Here is a 13285-nt window from a genome sequence, read left to right on the forward strand (position 1 = left end):
TGCTAATGCTACAGAATATTATGCATATTTTATCTTCCAGATAAAAATAAAAAAAATATTTTTATATTTTTCTAATTCTATATAAAGAAAAACAAAAACAGTGAACAGCTCTGCTCTAAAATCCTCAAGCATGGATTCCAATTTAGAAAAGTTTTTTTTTTTTTTTTTAACTATAATAACTGTCTACAGATTAGAGAAAATTTACAACATACAATGTGCAAAACATTGTTCTTGAAACACTTTGCACAGAAAGATACTTTGACTAAACCAATTAAAGACCCAAACTGCTGTGATATTCTTATCAGGGATGAGTAGATATTAGCTTCCCACCAGAGATGTTATTTAATATTGGCTCTTATTTTTCTGAGTTAAGTTTGTGCGTTTCATAAATAAAGTGGCGTTAGCTTAGCAGCAGCAGAATAAAATCTCTTGTAAAATTATGGAGGAATCATGTTGTGCTTGCAGCGTAGAAAGTGTGCAGGAACGTTTCTGTGTTTGATTCCACATCACATTATTATAATTCTTCGTCTGCATCCACTTACCCTCTGTCTCCTTAAATCAACTCCTATTTTCATCTTCCTCCTCCTCCTACTCCTCCTCCTCTCTCTCTCCCTGAGTCTCCAGCCTGGAGGACCTGTTTTTTTGTGTGTGTCTCAGTGAAGCACTTAAGTCTCCCTCTGTGCGTTGAGGCTGTAATGAGGGCTGCCAGCTGTGCCACAGCACACACACACCCACGCACTCATCCATACACACACCCACGCATGCATCCACACACACACACCCACGCACGCATCCACACACACGCATGCACACACCCACACACACACATGGAGGCAGAAGTGGGCAGCACATGGCGTAATGAGCTTCATGTCTGTGTTTGCCATGAGTGAACCTTTAGGTTACATGTTTTCTGCCGAAATGTTTTAAGTTTTCATTTTGGATTCAAAACTTTAATTTAATGAGAGACAGAACAAGATGGACGCTAAATAAAAACTGTTATAATACAGAGAATGTTAAGAATAAACAAGATTAATTTTATTGTAATGAGGTGTAAAATAAACGGGAAGAAGAAAAGATGGATGGATGGATGGATGGAAGGAAAGAAGGAAGGAAGGAAGGAAAGAAAGAAGGAAGGAAGGTTAAAGGTCGCATTATTGCTTTGAAGAACCATGACCTTCCTGTTTGTCCTGTCCAGAAGGTTAAAGGTCATATCGGGTCATGCTGGTTCTGAATCAGGTCGGCCATCTTGTTCTTTGTGTCGTCAGGATCCTCGCCACCGTCGGTTCAGACTTCGACCTGCGAACGCTCCGCGCCGTCAGAGTGCTGAGGCCCCTCAAACTGGTGTCCGGGATTCCCAGTAAGTCCACCACACACGCCCACGCCCACACACCCCCACCCCCACGCGCCCTGTGGTGCTGACCCCTAACCGCTGGCTCTCCTGCAAAGGCCTCCAGGTTGTGCTGAAGTCCATCATGAAGGCCATGGTTCCGCTGCTGCAGATCGGCCTGCTGCTGTTCTTCGCCATCGTCATGTTCGCCATCATCGGGGTCGAGTTCTACATGGGCAAGTTCCACCAGTCCTGCTTCAAGCCTGGAGATCCTGTAGGTCAGAACATAAAATACTCCTACATGGTTTTACTCTAGGAAAAGAAAAAGGAAAGTTAAAATGTTTTTTTTTTACTCTTATTTGAGTAAAAACGAGTCTTTTTAGTCTTTTCAAAAGACGACTGAAGTACTGAGTAACTAAAATATAAAGTTATGTGGGAATTTTGGAATTTTGAAAGGGACCCATTATGCAAAATTAGCTTTTTTCACATTTTTGTACTTTTATTTGGGTCTCACAAATGCTTTAAAAAAACATCCAGATGTTTTTTTGGCAATAGGTTGACGTGTTTTGGTGAACCGTTTCAAAAACCTCTGTAATGTAAAGTCACAAATCAGCAGGCTGAGCTCGTTGCCTAGCAACCCCAGCAGAATTCTGCCTGTTACCTAGCAACCAAAGCAGAGTTCCAGCACATTTGGTCCGCTGGTTTTACCGCTGTATGTGCTGTACAATGGCTGCTGGAAAAGGCAAGTATTTTATTGTTGACTTACCATCCAGAAACCACTTGGTGAATTTTTGTTGATATTTCTGGAGCCTCTACACCGTGTTCCAAATTATTATGCATGTGATATTTTCTCAGATTTTCTTAAATGGTCAATGCAAATGATGGTCAGTATAATTTTCAAGTCATGAACTATTACAGTATAAATCAAATTTTACTGAACAAAGCTCCACATGAGAACAGTATTTTTTTCAAAAATAAAAAACTCAAAATGCTCTGTTCCAAATTATTATGCACAGCAGATTTTTTAAACATTTTATGGATTATAAAGTCCATATACTTTGCTGAGGTCATTTTCACACCTTCATGGACTCTGAAGGGGCCGACCAGCTCTCTCTCTCTAAACATGATTTTGTCCCAAAGCATGACTCCACTACCTCCTTGCTGACGTCACAGCCGTGTTGGGACGTGGTGGCCGTCCACCACCAATCCACTACTGCGTCCATCTGGACCATCCAGGGTTGCACAGCAGTCATCAGTTAACAAGTCTGTTTGAAAATTAATCTTCATGTACGGCTGGGCCCACTGGGCCCGTTTCTGCTTGTGAGCTCTGGTTAGGGGCCCAATAGTAGGTTCATGCACTGCAAGCCTCTGGAGGATCCTCCACCTTGAGGCTCCAGAGGCTCCAGCAGCTTCAAATAACTGTTTGCTGCTTTGTTAGGGCATTTTAACAGCTGCTGTCTGAATCCGATGAATTTATGTAACAGAAACCTTCCTCATTATGTCTTTATCTGTACAAACCCATGTTTCTGTCTTTGTTTCTGTCATTCAGCTGAGAGAGTGGTGGACTGGCCGTGCGGGTCGGAGTCGCCTGCCAGAACCTGTCCCAACGGCACCGTGTGCCAGGAGTACTGGACCGGGCCCAACTTCGGCATCACCAACTTCGACAACATCCTGTTCGCCGTGCTGACCGTGTTCCAGTGCATCACCATGGAGGGCTGGGTGGACATCCTGTACAGCGTGAGTCACAGAGGCAGCCGGCCAATCAGCTGCAGGCACAGCCAGCCAATCAGCTGCAGGCACAGCCGACCAATCAGCTGCAGCTTCAGTGCCACACTGAGCAGCTCCACATCCAACCATCCATCCATCCATCCATCCATCCATCGTTAGGGAGCTAACTGGTTGCCATAGCAACAGTTTGATGCTACCTGCTGGTTGTTTGCTAAAATGATTCACTCATTTTAACTGATGATTCTGCTGCCTCAGTTTTCTTTCAATCCCAAAGAACTGTTTTATAATTTCCAGTTTTATCTCTTTTTGTTTGTTTTATTTGTCGTTAGTTTGATCCGTTCTGATATATTTATTCACACTTTGCCGTTAAGTCAGTGCTGTCTCTCTGTTTGTTTTAACAACCGGGCCACTGGGTTGCTCTCCTCAGTCTGACTCTCCTTCTTACCTCTCTGTTACCGAACCGTTTGCTTATCTAAACATCATTCTTTTTAGGCCAAACAAAAGTATCAAAAGAAAAAACTCAGCGGCTCTAAAAAGACAAACAAAGCCGCCCGGAGGACGAGGCGGGCCGCTGGAGCAGAACTAAAATCAGCAAAGTGTTTGGACCAGTCGCCCTCTGGCCCACACTTCTATCTGCTTCATGATTTCTGCTGGTTTAGTCAACACAGAGTCACAAACTAACTTTTATTTAGAGGCCAAGGAATCTTTGAAAGGCTCAAAGTAGTGTGTGTGTAAACAAAATTAGTACTTTTTTAAATGTAGTGTGAAAAGATGTGCAGCAGTAAGTCAGGAATGCAGAATCCATCTTATCTCAGTAAAGCAAATTGATCCTAACTATTAACTCAACCTAGATGCACCAACATTTATCCATCTTCTATCATTAAATCCATTTTTTACCATATTTTTTTCTGTATTTAAAACACACTTTCAGAGAAAAAATGTGGAAAAAACCCACATAAACATTTGGACCTGACAGCAATTTTTAACAGCTGAAATCCAGGAAGTGATGCTAAAATCTCCAGAGCAGAATTTTTCCATCCATTTGTCACCTGATCCAACCTTTTCCTACCTGAGTGAACTTTCTGCAAACCAAATAAAATTGTTGTCAAACAACCGTTGACAATAATTGATAAAATTTCCATTTTGCTTTGGAGATTTTACTAAAAGTTTAAAGGTCAAGAGGTCATCCTTCCTTAAATCAAATTAAAAATTTATGTCAAAAGTTTGTACAACCAAAGTTTCAGTTTGTAAAAATATTAATAAATGTTTCCAGAGGTCATGAAAGGTCAACCAGCTATAATTGGTGTCAAACAACTCTAAGCTACTTTAGTGCTGCAAAAATTTCCGTTTGTGCTGCTTTTGATTTGAAGATATTAATGAAACTAAAGCAGGTTTGGTTGGGATCTGATGACGTCTGGAAACTTTCTTTATTAATATCTTTAAAATGATAGCGGCACAAATTAAAATGTTTGCAGCACAAATGTTTGACAACAATTTTTTTAGATTTGGGCAATATCTTGGGACTTGTTGACCTTTTGACCTTTAAACTCTCATTAATATCTTCAAAGCAAAAGCAACACAAACAAAAAATGTTGCTGCACAAACCAATTTGATAGATCGGGGGAATACAGGGGGGCTGGTTGACTTTTTAACTTTTAAACTTATTTTTTTTTCATCAAAGCAAAAGCAGCACAAACGTAGCGGAGTTGATATCTTTAAAATTATAGCCGTACAAACGAACATTTTTGATGTTTGACAGGAACTTCGTTTGATTTTGACTTTTAAACTTTAATTAATAGCAAAAGCAGTGAAAACAAAAATTGTTGCAGCACAAAACTTTCATTAATACTTTCAAAGTAAAAGCAGTACATAAGGAAATTTGTGCTAGTTTACAGCACAAATGCTGGTTGACACCTGCTTTGTTTGATTTTGTAAATATGGATGGTTAGTTATTCATATCTTTTAAATGATAGCGGCACAAATAAAAATCTTTGCTGCACAAACGTTTGGCACCAATTTTGACAGAAACTGTTCGACTTCTCTCAGGTTGTTTCTTCTTCTGGCCGTAGATTCCTGGTAAAACGTGAAAACGTGCTGCTCCGGTTCACACTGTGAATGTTGCTGTGAGCGCAGCAGCAGCGGCAGCAGCAGATCTGTGGGCGGCTTCACTGTCGATATGTAGCAATGCGTATTTCATGCTCCGTGATTTCATTACATATCCTCCGTCTCCCCTGAGGATCCGACAACCGCCTTTAAATTAGACGCTGCGGTAATTACGTCTGCTCCGTCAGACTTTACGCTGGAGAAAAAAATGCTTTAGTGCATCTTGTGGGAAATGTCTGCGTCTTTAGTCAACAAACATTTCTTTATATTTTCTGTCCAGGCTGACAGAAGTTAAACAGTCCAGGTTCTCTGAATGAGGTTTGCTTCTTATTTCCTGAGAAAACTGCTTTAATTTGATTTATAAATCAATATCATCGTTTCAGATTAAAATATTACATCAAGATAATAAAATAACACCTGTAGTTTATGAGAAGTATGTTTATAATATTTTTTAAAACCACTTTTTACCTGACAGACGAGCTTTAAGTGACTATTTGATTCTAAATGTGGTAATTTAAATAATTATGTTTACTTGCAGCTGATTCATGATTTACCAAAGGAGGAACATGGTGATGTTGGGTTGTTTCCCTCCTAAAAAATAAAATTATAATTTAAAAACGACTTTTTTCCTCAATCGGTTGAAATCTGATGGTAGTCATACTGTTACATGGTTTAAAACTTCATATGACCAATTTCAGGCATGAATGTAACCATTTGCCTGCTTTTTAAAAGTAGAAATACAGGAAATTCAGACAAAAATAACATAATTATCATCTGCACAATGTAGAACCGGCGCAGTTAAGGTTAAAGCTGAATACGTCTCACTGAAATTACTTTGCGGTAAATTATTTCCAAAGTCTGGAGATAATAGTCGTCTCCCCAGGAGGCGGATTAGCGTTAGCTTCACATTCAGGCGGCTCTTTTGATAGATTCTCCGTCTTTCTAATGAAAGATCTTCAGCTCTGCGTGCCGCCCCGGCTGTTTAGCTCTGTCACTTAACGCTTCAGCTGTCGTCCCTCCAGCAGGCTTTCCTTGTTCCTGAATCTGTGTGATGATGGTTGATCCGGAAGCAGGGAGTGGGAGGAAAAACTGTCACCCTGGAATCCAAAATTTCATGGCAGCTTTTTGCCTTTTTAATGTTTCTGTTTTAAATCCAGGATGTGAGAGCTGCCAAATGGAGGCTGGAGGTCGTTGGAAAACAAATGTGGCGTTTTTGAAAGTATACAGGGCTGAAAAACTTATTACAGTATAAGTGTTTCACATCAGTCGATATCGATAATTATTGAGTATTTAATCATTTTCTGTTTTAAATATCTGAAATATTATCAAACTGTTGTCGTGACATTTCCTGTTTTATCCAGTTTTCTCTTCACACTGTTGCTTTTTATTTTTAAGCAGTTATGAGGCGCAGTGGGGAAACTTGAAACTGCTGCTGTGCCAGTTACTCAACAAGTGGTTGCTAGGTAACCAAAGCAGGGGGGGGGAGACTTGAAACTGCTTCGCACCAGCAGGCCGTTGCTAGGCAACCAAAAAATGATAGTCAGTTGATTACACCAACCTTTTAGCTAGCCTTGAGAGCTTGAGCGGCTAACATCTTTCCTCTCCCTACATCTCCCAGAATGCTGTGCGGTTCAATGAAATTATTGTATATTCTATCAGCTATATATCATGATATATATATTATATATATCATGATATTGATCGTGATATATATTGTTATTGATATATTGTCCAGCCCTACTTGAAAGAGTTGCAAGGAAAGCAAAGCCACAGTAGCCATATTTTTACCCAATTATTATGCAAATTTTGAAAATATTGCAAAAAAGAAATTCCATCTATTGTACAGGCGTCAAACAGAAGGTCCGGGGGCCAAATCCAGTCCACTGCAGCTCTTTATGTGGTCCTGTACACTCCAGCGGGACACATTATAATATTATTTTAGCAGATTTCATCTTGGACTGCCAAATTACATCATGGAATTCACACAGAGTCAACAGATCCCTGCACTTTTTTGTGCTAATGCATAATTGTGAGTTTATTGCAAATTTTCTACCAAATTGGTAAAAACATCAGGTTTAAGTGATGCTAATTCCCACTTGCAGTTAGCAGCATTTCTTACTTTTACTTTTACAAATACCTATGGATTTGATTTTGATCTGGAGGCTGAATACACTCTGTAGCCAAACTGGTCACTGGAATTACAAACTAAAGTTTTGAAATCAGCGAACATCTCTCAAGCTACTAGAAGTCAGCAAAACTCTCTGAGGGAATTATAACAGTATACTTACCCTGAATCCTTCACTGCTTTTTCTTACATGAATTATAGAAAAGTTCTTCATGCTAAATGCTAAGCTATCAGTGTGAGGCTAGATACATACTAGCTCAATCTGTTAGTCCCTTAATAACAGCTTATTTGCTATTTTGGTTTATTCACAAAATCTTTGACTGTATCTGTATTTTGAACCTCAGATGTGTCTTCTTGACGGCGCCGGAGGCTGCTTGTTATGTTGATCATCACACCTCCATCATGAAGTGACATATGATGAAATGAAATGATGGGTGTCCTTCACTGATGTCCTCAAGATATTCACGTTTTCTTCCATACTCCTGCTTACTGATCGTTACGGAGATCAAATGTAAACCTAAATAATCTGCCAGACAGCCAAATATTTACCAGAGCTGTTCTTGGAAAATGTCCAATATTACAAGGAAACTGTGTGTTAATATGAGGGCTGTAGAATTATATTTAATCATCATTATTAGTCCTACAGTTCTAGGAAACCTCCCAGAAAAACGTCTTTGCTTTCTCAGATGAAGTGGTTGAACTGCTGAAGCTGCCATGTTGAGGCCATGTCAGAGGAAAAGCACTCGATTCCTGCTAGCTGAGTTTAAAAATGCAAAATAACACGAGAGACAGTCTCACTTTGTCGTCTCTTCCTCACTATTCCTGCTACTGAAGGCGGCGGTTTGTGTTTCTCCAGTGCATGGAGAGTGCAGTTGGTGTTCTAGCGATCTCTGTGTGAGAAGCCTTAGCTTGGGACGGGATCGTTTGTCGGTTGTGCGTAATTCCAGCAGGTGTTTGCTGCTGGCTGCTGGCTAGTCTGAAGGAACTGAGTAGGAGACGGCTGCTCTGTGAGGCGGCAGCTACGAGGAGGAGCTGCGCCCAGAAGGCGGGGCTAAGTCCACCCAGGCGTTTTGTAACGTTGAATGGTTGCCGTGGAGATTAAATGATGATGATCGGATATTAGATGTAGCTCCACCTATGGAAGAGGCACGAATAAAATTTTTTGGGGGGTGAAAAGATTGGATATTGGTCCAATTTGGTAACAATTTTTGCTGGACTATTAATTGTCCCAGAAATTATTGCGATAAACGATAATATTGGTGTTTTGAGACCATTGTTAAGCCTAGCCAAGGCTAAATAATGATAGTGGTAAAATAATGGAAGTACAACAGACTTTAAATTCTAGTGAACATTTAACACTGGCACTAGAAGACATTTTAAATCTCAGAAATAAATAAAAGAAACAACAGAAACAACAAATAAAATGAATTATTAAGTTTCTGTAAACAAAAATCTAATTCAAAAAATAAAAGTCTAGTTGAGACCAAAACACCAGAGTGAAGACTTTTATCATTCAGTTTTTGGAGAGAAAATGTTAAATCATACGATTAATAGATGTTTTATTGCGACAGACCTGTTATTTGGGCAGATATAGATTCCCTGATCTCCGATTTGAATCTGTCATCCCGTCTAAGGAAAGGACAAACTTCCCCTCTGGCCTCCGGTTTAAATTGGCTGCTCAGCACCATCATGTTTTGCAGAAACCAAGACCTTCACCTGCCCGAATTTTCAAATTATAACCTAAATTCATCTTAATGAAGAAGGAAGCAGAAAAGACATTCATGTAAGTGTCGAACTCAATGACTTTAAGTTAAAAGATGGGAGAAAAAACAAGCCGATGATGAGAAAGTGATGAAACGCTTGAAAAGAAACGAACCCAGGCGTTCATCCTTCCGGGTGGGTGGTTGTTGCTCTGACAGCGGGGGCCGGAGGGTTCGCTGCAGCACATTTTTATTCTCTCATCTCAGATTCTCTGGTGCATAATACAGAACCGCAGCCCACTGATCGGGTCGGACCGAGCCTCCCATCACAATTACTTTGACATCGGCGTCTGCAAAGTGTCACCGAAGCGCTTTCAGGCACGGAGGACGTTTACTTCCTGAGGCACAACGGCAACGCAGAAACAAACTGAGGGTGTTGGAGACAATTGAAGAGAAGCTGTAGGAAAATGTCTTTTAGGGTAAAATGTGACAGAAATTCTGGATCGTTGCCTGAAAAAGATGGAAACTGCTTGTTATTCACACCAGCGTTGAGTGGGAGGAGTGTTTCAGGCCACTTCATGTTGATTGTAATGAAACTGAAGCAGACAAAAAAATGAAAACAGAATTCATTTGATAGCCTTAATGGAGGTCTCTGTGACATTTCTCTAAGCACCTGCTTTGTTTGCAGCTTTTTTCTGTAGATTTCTACATGTAGAACAGCAGATGTATAAACGCACAAACCGGACGTGTTTGATCCACAGTGGGATTGTGGTCCAGCCATTTCTACCCAAACTGTTTAAACTGCTCTGGAAAGCTTTTTAACTTATAAATTATAGGACTATCTGACAATTTTTACATTTATGAGGTCAGACGCAGGTGTTGGACAAGAAGGTTTGGTTTAGCATCTCTGTTGTAGCTTAGCAGGACTCTTGTCTACGCCACTGAAACTCGGTCTTCGTCATGTTTATGTTTGATGTCACGTTGAATTACAATAAACTGTCATAAGAACACGGCAGTGAAAACGTATGACACTCAGATATTGTATGCTAAGCATTTTCTTTAGAGAAAAAAAAGAACGAATTGTAGGTGACTAGCCAAAGTATGCTAAATGTTAGCCTATCTAGTGCTAACGCCAGCTTATCTGTTATAATGAACAGTAGAGGAAGTAGGCAATGTAACGGGTGACCAGCCTAGGCATGCTATTTGTTAGCCTAGCCAAGCCTAACACTAACAAATCTAATGCTAATGCTCGATTATCTGTGCTAATGCACAGCATTACGTAGGCAATTCAGATGACAAGCATGGCTTACTTATGCTAGTTTTTAACCTAGCCAAGGCTAATGCTAGTCTTTCCAATGGTAATCCTAGCCCATCCTTGCTAATGGTCAGCAGAGGAAGTAACTAATCCATTAGGTGACTGACCTAGGCATGCTAGTTGTTAGCCTAGCCAAGCCTAACACTAATATCCAATGCTATTCCTAGCTTATCTATGTTCATGAACAATGGGGACAATCCGATGGGTGACAAACCTCTGCATAGTTTTTAACCTAGCCTAATGCTAATGCTAGCTTTTACAATGATAATGCTAGCCTGTCTGTTCCAACGGACAGCAGAGGGAGCCAAAAAGCATTAAAAAAATTATTATTTCAATTTATATTTCACTTAAATTTGTATTTGATTCTCTAGTTTAATTACTTAATGAACAAACTGAGACATTTAAAAAATGTAGCTAAAATATAGATAAAATGCTCCTGTTGTTATATGTTCTGATGAATATCAGAACATGTTAAAACTCATGTGGTTCGAACTCATTGTTTTTCTTTGTTAGATAAAAAATGTCAAAATACTTTTAATTCCAGCTGAGAGAAATCCTGCAGCGACATGTTTGTGGAAAATAGCAGCTCTGTTTCTGCAGAAAACCTTTTAGTTTGGTAAATGTAAGGAAAAACATGGCATATGTGACAGCTGGTGTTTCACTGCAGTTTTAAAATGCATGATTATTAGTTACAACTTTAATTAGAGGTGCACGCTTCTGATCGGAGGAAAACTGTGATAGTTTGTTAAAAAGGGAACATTGCCCATCTTTTTATAATAAGGAAAGATTTTTCTTCAGACAAAACAGGGCAAGAAGCTGAATATAGGTCTGTGTAATTATTTTACTCCTATAAATAACATTTGTAACCGACTACGTATAAATTTTTCATTGTTTTCAGACTAATGATGCAGTGGGAAACAACTGGAACTGGCTCTACTTCATCCCTCTCATCATTATTGGCTCCTTTTTCATGCTCAACTTGGTGCTTGGTGTCCTGTCAGGGTAAGTTCACTTAGAAAGAATATGTTTATATTTCTTATTCTGTAAGTCAATTGATTTATGATTAATGGTTTATCAGATTAAAATTAGCTCCAGTTGATTAAGTACAAATGTCCGCTTAGACCGTCTTTAGGTGTTGTAGTTTGGCCGCCATCCAGCAGAGGGCGCCGCTGGTCACTTTGAATCGGCGGAGACGTTGCTACAGAAACAAAAATGGCGGAGCTAATAGAGAACAGGGAAGAGAAACTGTCTAAACGGAGTCAGTTTTGGGATGGGAAATACACTTGACAAGTATCATAAGTTTAACTTTAATTTAACCGAGCTTCAGGACGAAGTAGCGTCAATTTCTCATTCGAAAATTAACAGATGTGCTACAAAAGCGATGATATCATAGAAAAGAGGAGGAGATAACGCTGAAAAATCAACATGATTTGGAAAACTTGAAGCCATCAATCAGAGTTTTGTTGTTCATCTTTTCCTCTTTAGACAAGCCGTGTGGATTATGGAGCAGTGATGCTGCAGAATAAAAGAAAAGCAAGAAACGTCGTATTTTAGCAGTAAAATAAAGATAAAACCTCATAAACACCGCCTGGAATAAGGAATTCCCCTTTTTAATCGTTCTAAATTTTTAGTGAGTAAATACTAGAGATGAAAATTATTGGTTTACTTGATTAAAATAAGCTCTAATTGATTAGCTAACGTCTGCTGAGACCTTCTTTTAGAGTTGTACTCTGGCCACCATCCAGCAGAGGGCGCCGCAGTTCGTTTTACATCGGCGAAACCCTGGTTACAGAAACAAAGATGGCGGCCGTGTCAGAATGGAAAAGAGAATCTTTCCAAACGGAGTCCGTTGTGAAGTGGAAAATAATATTTATTCGGTTCTGTTTTAAAATATAAACACTCGACACGTTTCTTAAGTTTGACCTTAATTCAGCGGATCTTAATGACGAAGCAGCTTCAAATTTTTATTAAAAAATTACTGATGTGCGACAAGGTCGAGAAAAACGAGATGGAAAACCATTATGCCAGAAAGCAAGTGTAATTTTTAATTTAAAAGCAACCACACACAGCATTTCTGAGAATCTCTATTAACAGGGGATTTAGTGTTTTTCCTATTTTATCTTTTTATTTTTGTATTCAGCAACTTAAGAGGTTCCTGGTTTGTTGTATCAGTAATGTGATGAAATCACAAATTTCTTTTGATTGAGTCAGTATCCAATACAGTTTTGACATAATGTTAAAAAATTATGTATTTTTTAAATGTATTTAAGAAAATGGACACTTAGTGGATAGATAATCAATAAACTTTAGATTAATAAACCATATCGCTCCTATCTTCATTTGCAACCCAGTTAATAATTCATTCTTAAATGCAGTCTGTTCTGTCTCTGTTTTAAAAAATTAAAATTCTTGTCAGAGAATTTGCCAAGGAGAGAGAACGAGTGGAGAAGCGTCAGGAGTTCCTGAAGCTTCGGCGACAGCAGCAGATCGAGCGGGAGCTCACCGGCTACCTGGAGTGGATCTGCAAGGCGGGTGAGAGACTGGAAACAAAACGCCAGACTGTCAATAATAAGAACAAAATCTGACAAACAGATCCTCTGCTGCAGAGGAGGTGTTGCTTGAAGAAGAAGATGAGATTGCAGAGGAGAAGGCCCCGATGGACGGCGCCTGGTACAAGAGGAAACAAAACCTTTCAGGTGAAAACCGAGCATCTGCTTTCAAATGTGCATTAACCAAGCTGACTTTTTCCACGAAATCTAGTCTCTCTGTTAAGAAAAACCCAATCATGTTTGGCTTATTGAAAACAGAATAACCAAATGTTACATTTACCATAGTAAAACACGTCCTAATTGCATGAATAAACCAGATTTGGGTGGTGGTGGAAGACCCGGTTCTGCTTGGGAAGGATCCAGAAACCTCAGCACCTTTCCTTTGAGGGCTTCTCCCAGTTTTCTTGGCAGGTCGTTGAAGCATCTCAGGATTGGAAA

General features: G+C 39.5%; 1 protein-coding gene across 2 annotated transcripts in view; it reads left to right on the plus strand.

The window, feature by feature from the left end:
• Positions 1-13285, plus strand: part of LOC102220117 (voltage-dependent N-type calcium channel subunit alpha-1B-like) — a 127966-nt gene that overhangs the window by 51910 nt on the left and 62771 nt on the right. Inside the window, exons 6-11 of one of the 2 annotated variants that reach the window (XM_023338355.1) lie at positions 1266-1357; positions 1447-1605; positions 2877-3064; positions 11197-11300; positions 12715-12830; positions 12905-12994. In XM_023338355.1, the coding sequence (XP_023194123.1) occupies positions 1266-1357; positions 1447-1605; positions 2877-3064; positions 11197-11300; positions 12715-12830; positions 12905-12994 (749 nt within the window). Of the gene's footprint in view, positions 1-1265; positions 1358-1446; positions 1606-2876; positions 3065-11196; positions 11301-12714; positions 12831-12904; positions 12995-13285 lie in introns of those variants that run through there. The other variant, XM_023338356.1, reaches the window with a different exon arrangement.

This window comes from Xiphophorus maculatus, chromosome 8 (genome assembly GCF_002775205.1).
Source record: "Xiphophorus maculatus strain JP 163 A chromosome 8, X_maculatus-5.0-male, whole genome shotgun sequence".
Classification (NCBI taxonomy): domain Eukaryota; kingdom Metazoa; phylum Chordata; class Actinopteri; order Cyprinodontiformes; family Poeciliidae; genus Xiphophorus; species Xiphophorus maculatus.